This window comes from Arachis hypogaea, chromosome 5, assembly GCF_003086295.3.
Source record: "Arachis hypogaea cultivar Tifrunner chromosome 5, arahy.Tifrunner.gnm2.J5K5, whole genome shotgun sequence".
Taxonomy (NCBI): Eukaryota; Viridiplantae; Streptophyta; class Magnoliopsida; order Fabales; family Fabaceae; genus Arachis; species Arachis hypogaea.
Window position 1 is genome coordinate 28,927,632 of NC_092040.1, and position 17,894 is coordinate 28,945,525.

Genomic DNA, 17,894 nt, shown 5'->3' on the forward strand with positions numbered 1-17,894 from the left:
AAGATGTGTATGTAGTACAACATATGCTATAGCATAGTGCCAAAAACAATGTGGTATATTGGAAGAAAAATAAGTGCTCTAGCCATGTTACGAATTTCTTGATGTTTTCTTTCTACAACTCTATTTTCATAGAGTTTTTACACAACTTTTTGTTGTACAATCCCATTAGATAGATAGAAAGAAGCTATGAAGAATTCTAGTCCATTATCTGATCTTACACATTTAATTAGTTTGTTCATTTGAGTTTCAATCATAAAAATAAACTGTTACAGTAGATCACGAGTTCTGGATATGTTTTTCATAAAAACACCTATTTGAATATGCTTTTATCTTCTTCTATAGTAAAAAATTATTTGTGGCCTCCTATAGAAGGACTTGCAATTGGCCCCATATGTCAACATTAATGAGATCAAAAGTTTCTTTTGAAATGGTATCACTATCAGGAAAAGGAAAGTTCTCTTTGTTTTGCATAATTACAAAATTCACATGGCACATTAGGTTTTGGAGAAATGATAAATGGAAAACATTGTTGTATTTTATTTATAAGTGTGAGAAACAACTGTCCCAATCTACAATGCCATACATCACTGTTAGCTAAAAGGGAATGCATGCTATGCTTATCTAATATATGATTATGAGATATATTGCCTAATGTGTGGTTTATTGAGTGTATTGTATTAATAGCTATGCATTTTCTAAGTGTAATGCAGCTTAAGATATCTACAGTTTTGGCTGGAATTGGTCTTGCTTTCAATTTATACAACCCATTTATCAGTAATTTCAATCATCTTGAGATAAATTGCTCCTGTATCTCACAGTTATGTGCATTGGATAGAAACCAACAAGACTAAGCATTAGTTGCCTGAGATGTTAAAATAAGATTAATCTTGAAAGAAGGAACATATAGCACATCATTCAAGTAAAAATGTGTTGAAAAGAAGATTGTGCCACAAAGTGTTATCCTAACCTACAACCTATTTTGGAATTTTGATTTTTATTGGCTTTATGTGTCTCACTGAATGAAAGTGTTCAATTGTAAATGATACATGAGTAGTGACTCTAGTATCTAGAATCCAATCATGTGCATCCAAAGCAAGATTAGAAATTGAAAGGAGATGAAAAATACTTGCAAAAGGTGCAAGTACTATAACTAAGTTTCCAATATGATGAGGATCATGCATGATGCTGATGGGTTAGAGCTATAATTTCGTCTCTTTGCTTCTCAGAAAACAAACCACCAGGTTTAACTACTTCTTCATCGTGATTAGAAGGGGTGCTGTTTTCTTCATTGCATGCAGTCACCACATTGTTTATGAAATTTTTTGGTCTCTCTTTTCTGTACTTGTGATGGTTGCCTTGCATATGTGGAGGGAAACTATGCTTATGATAGCATATTTCCATCAAGTGGCCTGATTTGCCATAGTTCGAATAGAGTTTTGGTGCACTTTACCCTCTATCTCTTCACCTACGTCCCCTCCTCCTACCTCTATTACTAGCTCCCATGTTGGATCGACCAATTCCATTGTTGCTACCTTGATAGGTCCCGAACGCGTTGGTATTCACATAACTGACTATCGCTCTTGGTTCTATGTCCGCCACATGAGACCCGTGTCTCTCTTGCATGAGCATCGAAAAGGCAGCAGAGATGTCTGACAGGGATTTTACTAGCATTAATTGAGAGAGGACTCCAACATATTGTTCATTGAGCCCCTCAAGAAATAGATCACATTGGTTTGGCATCTATACTCTCTAACTATTCCTAACTCGCAAGTACAATTACGCATACATTTACAAGTTGGAATAGGCTTAAATTCCTCGAGCTCTTCCTAAATTCCTTTCAGTTTAGCGTAATAAGAGGTGATAGACAATTCACCTTGTTTTGTCAAAAACAACTTTCTTGAAGCTCCGCAATTCTAAAAATATTGCCTTCGTAGAACCTGTGCTTCAGGTCTCTTCATAACTCACAAGCATTATCGCACCAAAGTACGCTGTGCAGAATCTTAAAGCTCAGGGATCCATGCAACCATGAGAGGAGGAAGTGTTGCATCAAGTCCAAGCTTCGAATGTTGGATCGTTCATCTCAGGTCTAGGCAACAATACGTCGATGAAGTGAAGCTTATTCTTCAACTTGAGTGAGATCTTCACCGATCTTAAGAGTGAGTATAATTTTGCGTTGTGAGAGGCAAAGTCATAAGGGAGAATCCAAGTACAGTGTGTGAAGTTAACCAACAAAAGATGGTGTCCGACATGTTAGTATATAGCAGATACCAAGTCATCTATTACTCGCACTCATCAGAAGTTTAATGTGATTGATACATGTTCCATTTGAATTGTTGCCACATTCTTGCTGTTCTTTTACATTTTCATGTAACAGTGGTGTCCTCACATTACATTCTATCCCGGTGGAGTAAGAATGTCAGTCGGTAATACACACACATCAGGAGTAGCCTTGACATGGACCATTTTGATGACAGCATGATCATTTTTAGGAAATTGTGTTCTCATTTTTACAGTATCACTCAAGATTTTGTGGCTATTTCAGAGTTGCTGCTATATTGCGTGATGCCATGGACAGTACTCGGCACAAGCTCAAAGAACATAAGGAATCCGAGCGTCAAGCTGCACCTGTACCAAGTGCAATTAACTCGCATACACATGATAAGTGCCCCCGTTAACATGGATGAGCTACAGGGACCACCTCGTGTTCCTATGCAAGGTCGTCCGGCGACCACCAGATTGGATTTTATTTAGACAAATCTATTAAAAAGAAGGCTCACAAATGCAAGAACACTCACAATCACAACAAGATAAATATGAGATCTATCCTTTTTTCACGTGATTTGTTTGTTTTAGTGTGTTGATCGGATGATAATTTAGGATGGTATTTTCAATATGATTTGTGTGTTAAGGGACCTAATGTACTCAACAACCATCTCCCACCAATGTGGCATCTTCCAGCAAAGATACACTGCCACCTTGTTCAGAAATGACAAACAATATAGTTGTGCACTCTGGTTCTTTGGCATCACTATTGAATTCATTCCGTAATGCCGAACAATCGTGTATGTGTACCTTGTGATTTTTTTATAGCGTTAATGTCATGTTTTTTTATTTATTTTTCCTCTTTGTTTTCTTTTATTTTTTCCCACAGGAAGCATTTTTGGAGGATTCAAAGTTTAACAACACTACATATAGAAACTTTAGATTTTAACAACTACTTTGAACTTTAGTCATTCTTCAACTTTATTTTACGTTATCATAATTTGGTGGTTTAGTGGGTTAGTTTTATATACTTTTATATATTCCCTTGTTACGACTTTATATACCATTATTAAATAAAATATAATTTTAGATTTGGGCTACTAATATACAACCTTTTTATTTTTTTTAATTTTTTCTACCTTTATTATTTTTTATTAATAGTAAAAATAAAAAATGTTCAATTGATAACTTAATCATGATGATAAATTAGTGCATTACATGAAGTTTAAAGTTCAAGTAAAAAAATAGCCCGTATACAATAAGATATTTGATTTATTATTTAAAAATGTAGCTGTCAAAAAGGTATATTCATGATTTTTTTTTTGTTTAAATCTAATAACATCCTCAAGTATTTCATGATAATATACAAAAAACCATGCAACCATATCAACAGTAAATGCACACACATCAACTCTAATCCCAACTTATTGTTTGTAGTTATATTTAGCTTGCTATCAAGTATAGCTAACTTATCAAAATGGTGCATCCTTTTTTTGTTTAAATCCAATAACATCCATAAGTATTTCATGATAACATCTATAAAATTCTGAAATCATATTAACAGTAAATACACACACATCAACTCTAATCCCAAGTTATGGTTTATAGTTCTGTTTAGCTTTCTTAGCCTATTCCACCCTTCGAATCAGTGATCTCGTCCTTAGATTCATCGAAAGGTCTTTAGTCTTTTATCCTATGCCTCACCGAATGCGATGTGCTTTCCTCTTCATCCATCGTCTTCAAATCAGCTGTAACATCCTACCATTCATTGCCTTATGCTTAAGTCATAATTCAATTATAGTTTGGTGCTACGACACACGACTTAGATATAAATATTTACGTATGGAAAGAAATATAAAACTAGAAGCCTATAAGAGAATTTAAACCTCGGATAAAAGACAATTCACTGATCGTTCACACTCGATAATATATATAAGCGTGTAGATAAATTAAAAAATTGAAGAAAGAATAAGAGTAAAGACACACACACACACACATATACTAGTCTCGACCCGCAAAGATTAAGCCGGTTAGAGTTACAACAGTAAAACAGTTTGATATACGTAACCTATCTCTCCAAAAATACATCATTAGCCTCTAAAGGCAAGTCTTTAAAAATAAGTACATCATATCAGTTTTTCCAAAAGAAGGAGAGAGTCTAAGATCAAAACAGAATAAAAGGTCTTCTTCACTGTCTTTCAGATAAATCTTCCGCTCACTGAGGAGCGCCGAGATCTGCTTCTGAAGAGTAATAATTTCCACAACGAGTGAGAACATCATCCTTTACAGGGTTCTCAATAGGGCAATAATTCCAAATAGAAACTATGTAAAACTACATAAACCCGTTAGGCAATCCGAATATCCAATCGCACAAGGTTTAAGCTTAGAGTTCATACTAACCAGAATATGACAACTTGCCTAAGGGATTCTAATCTATCTCTTTATCTCAATTTCACACAAACCTCCAATCACCACATCTCATTAGGAACAACCCTCAGTGACACCACCGCCAGCATAAGGAATCTCTCAGTTGTGCAAACACATACAAGACAATACAAATAATACACAAATAGAGAGAACAGATAAAGCAATTAGATCAAATAGCAGGTAGATACAATTAATCAATAAGGTAAACCAAATACAAGATGCACACCCAATCAATACATATAAATGCAAATAATGCATGTCTGACCTACGGCCAATGCGCTCATCTATCAGTTATACAGCCAAACCCGACATGTCCGGTAGTGAACCCTGGACGGTCCCTCAGTGGCCAATGAGTTCACTGGCTAATGAGTCCACTTTTGTGTGTACACACGGTACTCACATGAAATTTTTTGAATTATGGAATGCTCATCATGCGTATGCATGGGTCATGCGTACACATGATCTCAAAATTCTACAATTCTGCAAAATTCAATTTTGAAACCAGATTTTCAAACATTCATAACTTTCTTGTTAAAAATCATTTTCCATCCGTTCTTTGAACATCATAAAATAGCCAAACCCAATTTTCATTTAAAACAAGCTCCACATAATTTAGAGGTCCCAGGGCCAAGCTATGGCCCGTCAAATTTCGTCAAAAATCTTTTTTTACCCAAAAATTTCTGCATAATAATTTTCACAAATTCCAATTCAGTTCAAAACCATTCCAATACCACTTCTAAGCTCCCTCAACATACATTTATCAATTCTTTACCCTTTCTAATCATTCAACACCCGTTTAATTAATTCTCAAGACTACCTCAACATATACACTCATACAAACAAAATCCACATTTAATCATCATCAAATATCTCATTCTCATACAATATTTCACACTACTTACTTCAACTTATCACATAGGAGATTCCTCACCCTATTATGGCCTCTGGCCCAATTTCACATCCATCACCATTATAAAAATCAAACCATATTTCATTTCAACACAATTTCAATCGTATCAACATATATTACAATGTCAAATTGCAATAACAACACATAACACTTCTCAATTCATCCCAAAATTCATTATTACCATTATCAGTTTCATACCAAAATAAATCAACCAAACAACACTCATACTAACCATTATTCAAGCATATCGACAATCAAATTCCATTCAACCTATTTTAGGGGCAAGTAACCTAGGTTCACATAACCTTACATAATACCTACTCGAAACTACAACTCGTATCTTAATGTTGCAATTCCAAGATTCCAAGCTTTCCATTCCAAAATTCCACCAAGCCTAAATTTCCTCACACCAATTCCCAGGTTCAAGTTCCGAAATTTCACCAAGATAAGCTCCTAAATGCTCAATCTAACACCAAATCATACAATTTGGCACAATATAAAAAATTAGGATTTACATAAATTGATGAACTAAGAGGAAAAAAGAATTTTCACCTTTATCCACTAAAATTGGTGATGAAAACTACGGAGAACATAAGCTAGAGAGCTCCTATAACATCAAAATCACCAAAAACCGTCAATACCCAAACTCAAACACAAAATTATCTTTCAATGAAAAACTGGAGCTGAAAATGAGTTACTTACTAAACTATTTAGACAGAATTAACACTACAAGAAAAAGCGTATTTTTCGACGGCAAAAATCGACGGCTATTTCTGCCGTCGATAATTTTCGACGGCTTGATGTCGATATTACTAAAAAAAAGTAATTAAAAATAATAATATTAAAATCGACGGCCTATTCATCGATATTTTTATAATGCATTAATTTATTTCCCTATTATCGTCATGGTAAAGGAGAACCAGAAGTCGAAAATAAAATCGACGAATATGGCGTCTATTTTATTATTTTAAATATCGACAACCTTGCCGTCGATAAATTTGAACGGTCTAGATTACTCTCTAAAATGAAATGGGCGGTCTAAATTTAATCTATATAATAGACGCTATTTGTGTTTTTTTTTTAATATTAAAATCGACGAATATAGCGTCTATTTTATTATTTAAAATATCGACACCTTTGCCGTCGATAAATTTGAACGGTCTTAATTGCTTTCTAAAATGGAGTGGACGGTGTAAATTTAATCTATAAAATAGACGCTATGTATGTTATTTTTTTTAAATTAAAATCGACAAATATGTCGTCGATTTTTATCACTAAAAACATATGTTCTCGCGTTCACTCCCGCTTCCAAATTCAGAAATGCAAACTTTCCCAAATTCAAGCTAGGTATTCTTTGGTTGACTTCCTTTCTCTTCACCACCGCCTTCGTCCGACACCACCACCGGCGACCACCATCGCCTACCCCCTCTCTCTCTCTCTCTCTCTCTTCCTTCTTCTATTTCTTCCCCATTTCTCTATTTCTTCGTTCCTGCGTGCGACACCCCTGTTCGTGGAGTCACCCTCTGTACGCGTCTTCAAGCACCGACAAGCAACCACCAGCGACGGCGACTTCTGTGCCACCGCGACATCACCACCACCCCACTGCCTCTCCATTCCTCTTCCTCCTGTCATCAATGCAGGTTCCCTTCCCCTGTTCCCTGTCTTTTTTTTCTTTATTTTCACTGCTTTTTAATTCTATTTTTAGAAATTTTGGTTAGGCTTAGGTTTGTTAAAACTTGTGTTTCTGGACTGAAATTGTTGTTGACTATATCTTTCTAAAATTACTGGGTTGAATGTTGCTTAGATTGAACTGAAATTTACTGTTTTGAACTCTGCACACCACATGTTCGGAGAAATGCCTGCTGCTTTGTAAAAACGAAAAGTAATACTATTAATGCTAACTTCACAACTTCCTCGTGACTAGATCAGCATTACTCAACGTCACAGCATTACTATTTATTTGTTAAGTAGTAGTGAGTGTGGTAGCTAATAGGATAGCTAGCAATAATGAAGTAATGACAAAAAGAGATTTCACTACTTATATTCACTACTAATAGGACGGCTAATAGGATAGCTAGCAACATACTTATGTGATTTCTGATTCTCTCTTTTCTTTTTTTCTAAACAAAAATAGTATTCATTTTTTTATAATAATAAAATTAAATATTTCAGTACATGCCCATTGCTATTGCCATTGCCATATTTTAAAAAAAAAATAGTACTTGTCTCAGTCTCAGGCCTTCCTTTTTGGTTCTGCTTCTATTCTTTACACTTCATTTGTTTTACCCTTCCTTTCTTTTCTAATTGCTTTCCCTTTATTTTATTTCTGACATGCTTTCTATTGTGTGCCCATATAGGCCAACACCATGCATTCACAAGGTAAGAGAGATTATTTGACAGGGACCTTGACACAATTTTACTTATATTACCTCTTCTCACATTAGATTCACCCTATCCACCTCTTCATATCCATCTCTAGATTTAATTTTATTTGAATCAAGATAACATACTTTATGCATTTATATATAAGTTAATCTATTTACCTTGATCAATTATATAATGTGTTTCTTTAATTTATTTTTTCATTGTAAACTTGAGCTATCCGTAGGTAATAAGTTGCTTATCCTTTTTCAATTATTTTTGGCTTTTCAGGTTTTGATTGAACAGTTGACATCTTCTCTTTTGAATAATTTGCTTTTCCTGATTTATTATGGATTAGTTATTGAAGGTTAGCCCTTTCTATATACCAAATTAACTTGCATCTTTTTAGAAAATTGGCTATGGTAAAAGACTAATAAAGTTAAAGCCATTATTGTTCATGTCAAAATAAATAAATAAATAATTATTATTGGTGAATACTTTGTTTTGTTGTGATTATAATATTTTCATTGCAAGCATAAACAACTTCTTCCATTTTGATGATTGATTATATATCAATAAAACGTCCCACACATTAAATATCACACATCTTATAAAAAGTTCATTTATTTTTTTGATTTTTTCCTATAAAGTTTATATATGAAAGTTACATGGTATCCTATAGTTGGACTACTCATGAACTTGCTGCATTACTTTCCTTGATTGTTAGAAAATTGGAAGATGAAATTTTAAATCACTGAACTGTAGTGTTATTTATTATCCATCTGAGTGGTTTTACTTACTAAAATAGAAAAAGAAAAATTAATACACATCAGCATGATATCAAAAGACTATTAGATTAAACCAATGGATAGCTTCAAGTGCTATTTTTATTAATTAGAACTATAAATGCTGATCTTATATAATTTATCTCTATCAGCCCTTTTTTCCTTGGCATGATTGTAACTTGTCAAAATTTTATTTATTTTCTTTTTCTTATTTTGTAAAATCCCCCAAAGCTAAGCAATAAACAAAATAGCCAATAAAATCATCATCCCTGCTTGCCTAACTTTAGCCATAACTCACTTTGTGTTTTCTTCTTATTTGTTATATTGATTACAGTGGAGTCTCTTTTATTTAGTACTACAAGGGTTGTATTTTTTATTTTATTTTAATTTATATTTTAATTTTTTCCAATGTATTGGGGATTCCTTTGCCAACATTCTATGTCCAACATACTAGGACATTGTAAGAAGTGTGCAGTTAAATTTCATGGTTAGATCTGTGACTATGATTAAAGACTTATTATATATATGTATTGGGAATTTTTTGGGATTCCTTGGACTGTAGTTCAATTCCAATGCCATGAAATTAGGTACGTATGTTTTGTTTTAGTTACATAATTATATAATTATAATACATAGCTTAATTTGATTCTGCGGTGATGTGAAGTGATGTGCAACTTTTAATTGTGATCAGTGACAGATTCAAAAAATTTTATCCGTGGGGCAAAATATATATAGTATAATAATAATTTATATAATTATACTATAGTATTATAAAATATAAGTATTCCTCAAATTATTAAACTAACAAATTAAAATAATAAAATAATAATTTAAATAATAAATAATTTAAAATTCCATTCTTCTGAGTTTCATATTTTGAAAAAATTGAATAATCTTTTCATTGTCAATACAATCAAATGTCTCTCTTTCTATGTATGTCACTAAACAATCATTTAAAAATTCATCTCCCATACGATTGCGAAGCCGACTCTTTATGATGTTCATAGCAGAAAAGGTTCTTTCAACTGATGCAGTTGCTACAGGCAAAACTAAAGCTAACTTCAAAAGAAGAAACACTAATGGATAAACAATATTTTTTCGAGTCTCAACCAATTTTTGAGAAAGAGTACCAATCCCATTTAAGTTTGAGAATTGATCATCAAAACGCACATCTAGTATGAAGTTCTCAAGTTGACTATCAAGTGCCAAAAGTTGAGTAGAAAAAAATTCTAATGGATAGAATTGAGCTAACTGGATTAACCTCTCCTTATCAAACGCAATAAATGAGTGTCTTGGATTCAGACAAGCTATACAAAGAAGTAATTCAGTATTCACCTCTGTAAAACGGTTGTTGAGTTCTTGAAGTTGTCTATCAACTACTTGATAGAATATCTCAACTTGAAAATGATGCAAATTTGAGATCTTTTGAGCTTTGCATCTTGATCTTCCTTGTGACACAAATATATCATCCATTTTTGGAACAGTAATATTATATTTTTCACAAAACAATGAGACTTCGTCAATTAAAAGAGACCAACCATCATCTCTTATAGTTTACAACCGTTGCTTAGACACTTTAACCAATGTCATAGCATTTACAATGTCTTGATCATTCCTTTGTAACGCTTGAGATAATTCATTAGTAACTTCCAAGATATTTTTCATCAAGTGCAAGTTGAAAATGAATTCAAAGGATTGAATGACATTCAATAAATGACATGCTTCAGCTCTTTGTTCTGAATTATTTCCATCTTCCTCAACATATTCAAGAACATTGACCACGGAAGGAAACAAAGAAATCTAGTATCTCTAGCTCTTTTCAAAGTTATTTCTTGATTCAAACCACGTCCACTAGCAATTTCTCCACTTTGTAATGCTTCAATTGTCTTAGTCATTTGACTATCACGAAGCATATCTCTTCGTTTATATGAAGCTCCAACAACATTGCACAAATTGGTTAACAAATTGAAAAGCAAAGCAATTTCAACTTGTTTTTTTGCAACCGTTACAAGAGCTAACTGAAGTTGGTGAGCAAAGCAATGTACATAGAAAGCATAAGAATTTTCTTTCAATATCAAAGTTTTTAAACCATTAAATTCTCCTTGCATATTACTTGCACCATCATATCCTTGGCCACGTACTCTTGATAAACTTAAATTATATGTTTCTAATAATGACTCCAATACTAATTTTAGAGATAAAGCATTAGTATTAGAAACATGAACAAGACCAAGAAAATGCTCCCTAACTTGCCCTTCTTTATTCACATACCTTAAACAAACTGACATTTGCTCCTTAATAGAAATGTCGCGGGCTTCATCAACCAAAACAGCAAACAATTCATCCCCAAGATCATTAACAATAACTTTTGTCGTTTCACTTGCAGCAGCTCTTACAATGTCTTTTTGAATTAAGGGAGCTCTTAGTTTAAGATTCCCACGAGCATTTTTGAAAGCACGACCAATCTCTTCATTATGTTGCGCAAGAAAGTTTAGAAGTTCCAAAAAATTTCCTTGATTAACAGAATCATCTGTCTCATCATTACCATGAAAGGCCAATCTTTGTCGCAAAAGAAATCTAATACAATCAATTGGGCTGTCAAATGAATTTGATAATTCTTTTTAGCTTGCTCAGATTGTTTTTCAATAGCAGCACTAATGTGTTGTTTTGGTTTCATAAGTGCTTCACATTTTCTCCAAGCTTGATTATGAGCACTATCATGAATCCCAACATGAGTTTGTAATTTCTCCTTTTTTTCCAATTTGAAAAGCCAATGGTTACAAAAGCATCGCCACCTTCAATCTCAGGTTTCATAAGATAACAACAAAGACAAAAAACAGCATCTTTTGATATACTATACTCTAACCAATTGCCATAATCATCAAACCAATTAGAATTAAATCTTCGAAAAGAAGAACCACAAGCAGTTTGCGAAAAATCATGATTCCTTGGTTGACAAGGACCTTTTTGCAAATATGCACATCTAACTTTGTCTCTGTCATTCGGATGATAACTTGAAATCTTTGGTCGTTGTCCTGGATCTGCTATGAGACTCTCTGCTTCGAATTCTAAAAATCTCCTCTTGTTAGAAGAAGTCGATGAATTGTTTTGGGATCCAATCTCCAATGATGAAGTTCTTTTGAAATATTTCTCCATTACTAATAGAATAAAATTATAAACCTAAATTAATTCACAATTCTATATAAATTGAGAAGTTTAGTATAAAATTATAAATATATTGAGAGTTTATACTGATAATATATTCTTACATGATGAATTGCTTAATATATTCATATAAAAGATCCATTAAAATAAGAATATAAGATTATATAGCTTTAATTTATTAGAAACATTTGAAGCTAGCCCTTTTCCTCAGCATATTATAAATACATCATCAATTCATCATAATTGAATACCACAAAAGTACAATGAAGAAAGATATTCAAATGGGATATTACATATATCACAAGTTAAAGGAAATTAAAATGCAAGTCCATAATTTGCATTAATTATCCTAATAGAGATTTGAAAGTACAAATTCTGGTTTCTTTGCCAGTAGCCAATTGTAGATGGCAGAGCTTTGATGTATAGAGTTCATGCTTTGGAAGCTAGGAATGAATGATCAGAAAGTACTTTAAAATGCTTGCTATAGAAACTGAAAGCTATGTACTGTAAGCTACTAAATCATCATCCCTTCTAACATTCATATCATAATCCCCTGATTCCCCTCTCATTCTTATTCATATCATAAATCCCTAGATCTGTGTTTTTTTATTTTCAAAATAATTCTTCTACTATAGGAAAATGTCAAGCCAATTACATCAGAACACAATTACATCAGAACAATTCTTCCATCAGAACACAATTACATCATAACTCCATTAAAATTCCATCAGAACACAATTGTTAATTAACAAAGTAACCAACAATTATATTAGAACTCTATCAGTCTATCAGAACACAATTACATGATTTACATCAGAATAAACTCAATCACATCAAAACAAATTAATCAACTATATCAAATTGAATGAATTAATGAACTATATCAACTTAATAACAATGCAGCAAATGAGAATAAAAACTGAATGAAGCAGGGTACCCAACGGCAGAACCAGCGGCACCCAGGAACCAGACACCCAGCGACAGAATCAGCGGCAGAACCAGCGGCACGGCGGCACCCAGCAACAGAACCAGCGACACCCCGCACACCCTGAACTGCTGAAGACAGAACCAGATCTACACGCCGAAGGAACGGGAAGACAGAACCAGACGAGGATTTAAGGCTTGCAGCTGTGAAGAACAAGGAAGAAGAAGAAGAAGAAGAAGAAGAAGACCTCACCATACACCAGACACTGAAGGAACGCAATGCCAGAACCAGACGCGGGCACGCTGCGATGCAACTAGAAACCAACGGAGCTGACGCAGGAGAAAGACTGAACGGAGTGGGCGAGTGGCGGCAGACGACACGACAGTAACTTAGGGCTGGAGTCTGGAAGCGGTCAAGCGGAGGTTGGAGGTTGGAGCAGAAGAACAAAATTGAAAAAGGGAAGGAGAAGGGTTAGCTGATTAGGGATTTGGAGGGTGGGCAGTGGGGTCAAAATGAATTAGATGGTGGGGACAAATTAGACAATTCACTAAGAACTACTAATTAATTTTTCCAAATTCACTGGGGGCAACTGCCCCCACTGAGTGCTGAGTAAATCCGTTCCTGATTGTGATACATATTGTTGGCTAACTCCAAAGTGTGTTTCACTTCTTGTCAATATGTTGTGTCCTCCAGTCTTCTGCATTTCTTTCACATTTTAGCCACACAAATGTTGTAAGCAATAGGGGCATTCTAAGCAATAGGGGCATGCCAACTAAAAGTGAGAACCAACCAAGAGAGTGCGCGATGATAAGACTAGTTCATTTGGCGTATACGCATAAGTTTTAATATATATCCAATAACCATAACCATATATTTAATTTATATGATACAGCTTGCTAGAAAAATGGTCCTATGTGTTAGTGTGCATTATCCAGCTATCGTTGCATCATATCCACCCACCGAATACATATACCTTGTTGTTGCTCTGTATTTCAGAATATTACTCCTTCATAGTTTGTATTTAACCTTGATTATAATCCATGATACATATTATATTCGTACATTATCTCTTTCCCAATTGACACCTTATAATGAGTTCCGGTTATTCATAAAGAAAGTCTTGAAGAATTCAAGTAATTATGTATTGTTTTTAGAAAAGGAAAGAAGGGAGCTCTTCAAAGAAATTCATCCTTGCGCAAAAAGTTAGACAAGTGTATTACATGCCATATCCACAAGGTTGTAAGTCTAATTGGAAGGTTGTGATTACATGTAAACCACGAAAAATAATGAAGGAGGCACAAAATGAATCTGAAACCGAGGTGTATCAGAATGATGAGCCTCCACATGCTAGGATCATTTCAGAAATTGAGTTTCCACCATCATTAGCATCTACATCAGGAGATGTTGATATGATACAACTTCAAGTAGCTGACCTCCAGGTTCCTAATGTAAATAATGAGGAGGACGATGACATTGAGAACTATGATGACGATGATGCTTACATTGATGATGATGGAAGTTCAGAATTCTCGGATTGAGGTTTTAGTTGTAAATTCTTAGTTTGCAAATTTGTTAATTTACTTTTAAATAAATTATATTTTGTATATGTGTTGCTGCTTCATAGAAGAATAGAATCAAGTAGGAGTTGGTAAATTCTTCTCTTTATGTTGATTTTTCTGTAACTTGATTTCATACTACTTTCCTATTGCCATTTACACTTTGATTTTGGTCCAAAGGGACGAGTGTTTATGTACAGGAGGAACAAATTTCAATAGCTAATACTCCTTATGTATGAAAAATAGCCTTAATTAAAACTCAAAAAAGGATTTAAATGGAAAATTTCAATAGCTAATACTCCTCTTGCTGCTGCTGCTTCAGTTATTTTATTTTTTTCAATAGCCAATACTCCTTTTGCTGCTGCTGCTTTAATGAGCTGGCAGTGCAGGGTTAGTATATGCTGTAAAAAATCCTGCTTCAGTTATTAACAGACACATTGTTTACTACTAATTCTACTAAGAACATAAAGGTTTATGTTTCCAGCTAATAAGCACACTATGAGTAAAGTGGATTGGTGAACATGATTCTGGAAGCTTGAATTGAATATTAGTTGTTGTGTGGTTTGGCAGGTACTACTCCATGTATGGACATGTTGAGAAACTAGCACAAGAAATCAAGAAAGGCGCTGCTTCGGTAGAAGGCGTTGATGGTTTTGTCTTTGGCTTCCCTAGAAGATTCGGGATTATGCCTGCTCAATTTAAGGCTTTCCTAGATTCCACCGAAGGTCTATGGAGGACACAACAGCTTGCAGGCAAGCATGCCGAAATCTTCTATAGCACCGGTTCCCAGGGCGGCGGACAAGAGACAACAGCGTAACACCCTCTTATCTCTCTTTACTTTCTTATTCACATGAAATGGTAAATGTTAAGACATTTTTTCAGTACATTTCAGACTTACTGCTATCACTCAGCTTGTGCATCACGGAATGATATTCGTTCCGATCGGATACACATTTGGTGCCGGCATATTTGAGATGGAGAACGTGAAAAGTGGAAGCCCATACGGGGCCGAAACTTATGCCGGTGATGGCTCAAGGCAGCCATCTCAGCTTGAGTTGGACCAAGCATTCAACCAAGGAAAGTACCTTGCATCCATCACAAAGAAGCTCAAGAATGAACAAGCTCTATAAAAAATCTTGGCTTAATACTTATACACAATATTAATAATAATTATTCAACTAGATAACAATAATAGTTATTTATCTTGTCTTGAGTCTTTATGTTAGAGGGTTATTTATTATTTTGATAAGTTTGTAAACTCATTATCTAATATTTAGTATAAATTTTATTTATAAATTTTATTTTTATATTTAAAAGTTTATTTGTATTAACGGTTTACTATTTTTCAAATAGAAAAAGAACATATAACTATTAAAATCGACGGCAAAGTTGTCGCTTTTAAAAGTTGAAATAGACAAATCTAAATAATTAAATCGACGGCAGCTGTGTCGATTTTATTCAATCTCATATCGACGGCATCGTCGTCGATTTTATTAAGCATATTATAGACAGTAGTGTTGTTGATTTTATTGAGTTAAATATCGACACATAGGCCATCGATTTTATTGAATCAATTATCGATAGAGAAGGCGTTGATTTTAAATAATAATATCGATGGAAATGTTGTCGATTTTAGTAAGGATGTAAAATTCTCATACCCATATTACAGATGGAACAAATGTCTATTTTATTAAATTATTATCGACGGCCAAGCAAGCCTTCGATTTTATTAGCATTTTGAAAAATCGACAAGCTTTATAGCAACCAACTGTGCCGTCTATTTTTCTGTCGAATTTCATTATTATCGACGACTAAGCCGTCAATTTGGCCGTCGATTTTAATGGCATTTCTTGTAGTGTAAAGAGAACTCCGAGTCGAATGTGTGATCATAAATGGCTCGTTAATTGGAGCTCCGGAGCAAAAGTTATAAAAGTTTGAAGCTGATGGAAGTTAGGGTTTCATTTCTCCACTCCCTTCTCTCTTCACCATTGAGCCTCTCTCTCAAATGGGGGCAGTGGTACCCTAGTTATTCGAACAGAACCGACAATCAACCCGGACATATGATCGGGTCACCGGGTCACTGGTTCAACCGGTGGGTCAGTGATTCACCCAATTGACCTGGTCATAATTTAAAAAAAATATATAATTATATAAATAAAATTAAAATTATGTATTAAAACTTAAAATGCAAGTCTTTACAAACATAATAATAATAATCAAATATTAATTTTTAGACATAACTAATGATTCAAAAAGAGATAATAAACTAGTTTCTAGTACAAATTACTTTCTCCATTTAAATAAATAAGAGCAAGCAAAAGATAACACAATCGATAAATCAAGTTCAAGTGATCTTAAAATCGACATCTATATCTTCATAGGATAAATTTGGAGCTTGATCAACATTTTTCTCATTTTGATTTGCATCTATATCTTCCATAAGAAATACTGCATTATGCAGAACATCAGAAATAGAGAAAGGAGAGTTTGAAGAGAGAGTTTCAAGAAATTAGTGAACTGAATTAACTTTATCTTATTCTTCCATCAATGAATCAATTCTACACACCTCTTAGAGGGATGCAAAAGCTTTATTTATAACAGAGTTGGAAAAGAGAGAAAGGTCAGAGATCAGAATAACAAACCCTAACTAATTGTACCAAACTGATTTGTTACTGACCAACTCTCTTATCTCTTATCCCTTAAGATACAGCAACAAAAGATTTAACATTTTTTAAGCAACACAACAAGGTTCAGTAACAAATTTAACTCAACTTAGTTATCCAGCAACAGATTCTACTTCCAACAACAACCACATTTATGATATGTTCAGCATCAAATTCAACTTACAACTGACAACAAATTCTACTTCTAGAGTTCTAGCAATAAATTCAGTTATGATAACAATGATAACTTTCAGGCAGCAACAAGAACTTAAATTATGATAACTTTCAGGCAGTAACAAAAAAAACTCCAATTCTTCAAATATCATTTACAACAAATTAACATTAGCTAAATCATCATTTCAACAACAAACTCAACTTTCAATAACAAATTTAAGATATACTAATAATTTATAGCAATGAAATTGAAAGAGGAACAACAGGGCCGAAGTTGAAATGCACCTGAGCAGAAAGACGAAGCAAGCGTTGATGGAAGACCTGGGTCGAAGCTGAAACCCTAAACCCCGACTCATCGCAGAGGAAGCATTGATGGCCGAAGCAGGAGGACGAGCTTACAAATTATGATAGAGCGCGACAGAGCTTGCGACGAGCTAGAAGCGGCGACGAGCTTAAGGCGGCAGCGCGAGCTTGAGGCAGTGACGAGCTTGAGGAAGAGAGTGGCAAAGGAAGAGAAAGGTGAGATGAGTTCTGGTTCTAGGTTAAGGCACCAGCCGAAGGGTGTAAGTAAGGGAGAGAACGACACCTTTTCTGTTTAAAAAAAAAAACATAACCCGGTTCGGATTACATGAACTGGTTCGGATCACTGGTTTTCATATAACCGAT

The 17,894-nt window shown here is 34.1% G+C and overlaps 2 protein-coding genes across 2 annotated transcripts; one reads left to right on the forward strand and one right to left on the reverse strand.

Annotated features, from left to right (window-relative positions):
- Positions 1–9,591: 9,591 nt before the first annotated feature.
- Positions 9,592–10,218, reverse strand: LOC140184865 (uncharacterized). Its single transcript, XM_072238056.1, has one exon. The coding sequence runs from the start codon at positions 10,216–10,218 to the stop codon at positions 9,592–9,594; it is 627 nt and encodes a 208-aa protein (XP_072094157.1).
- A 977-nt stretch (positions 10,219–11,195) lies between these two features.
- LOC112803363 (probable NAD(P)H dehydrogenase (quinone) FQR1-like 1) lies at positions 11,196–15,521 on the forward strand. Its single transcript, XM_025846862.1, has 3 exons — positions 11,196–11,221; positions 14,962–15,204; positions 15,284–15,521. Coding segments are annotated over exons 1-3 (483 nt in total). The 5' UTR covers positions 11,196–11,219.
- The last annotated feature ends 2,373 nt before the right edge of the window (positions 15,522–17,894 follow it).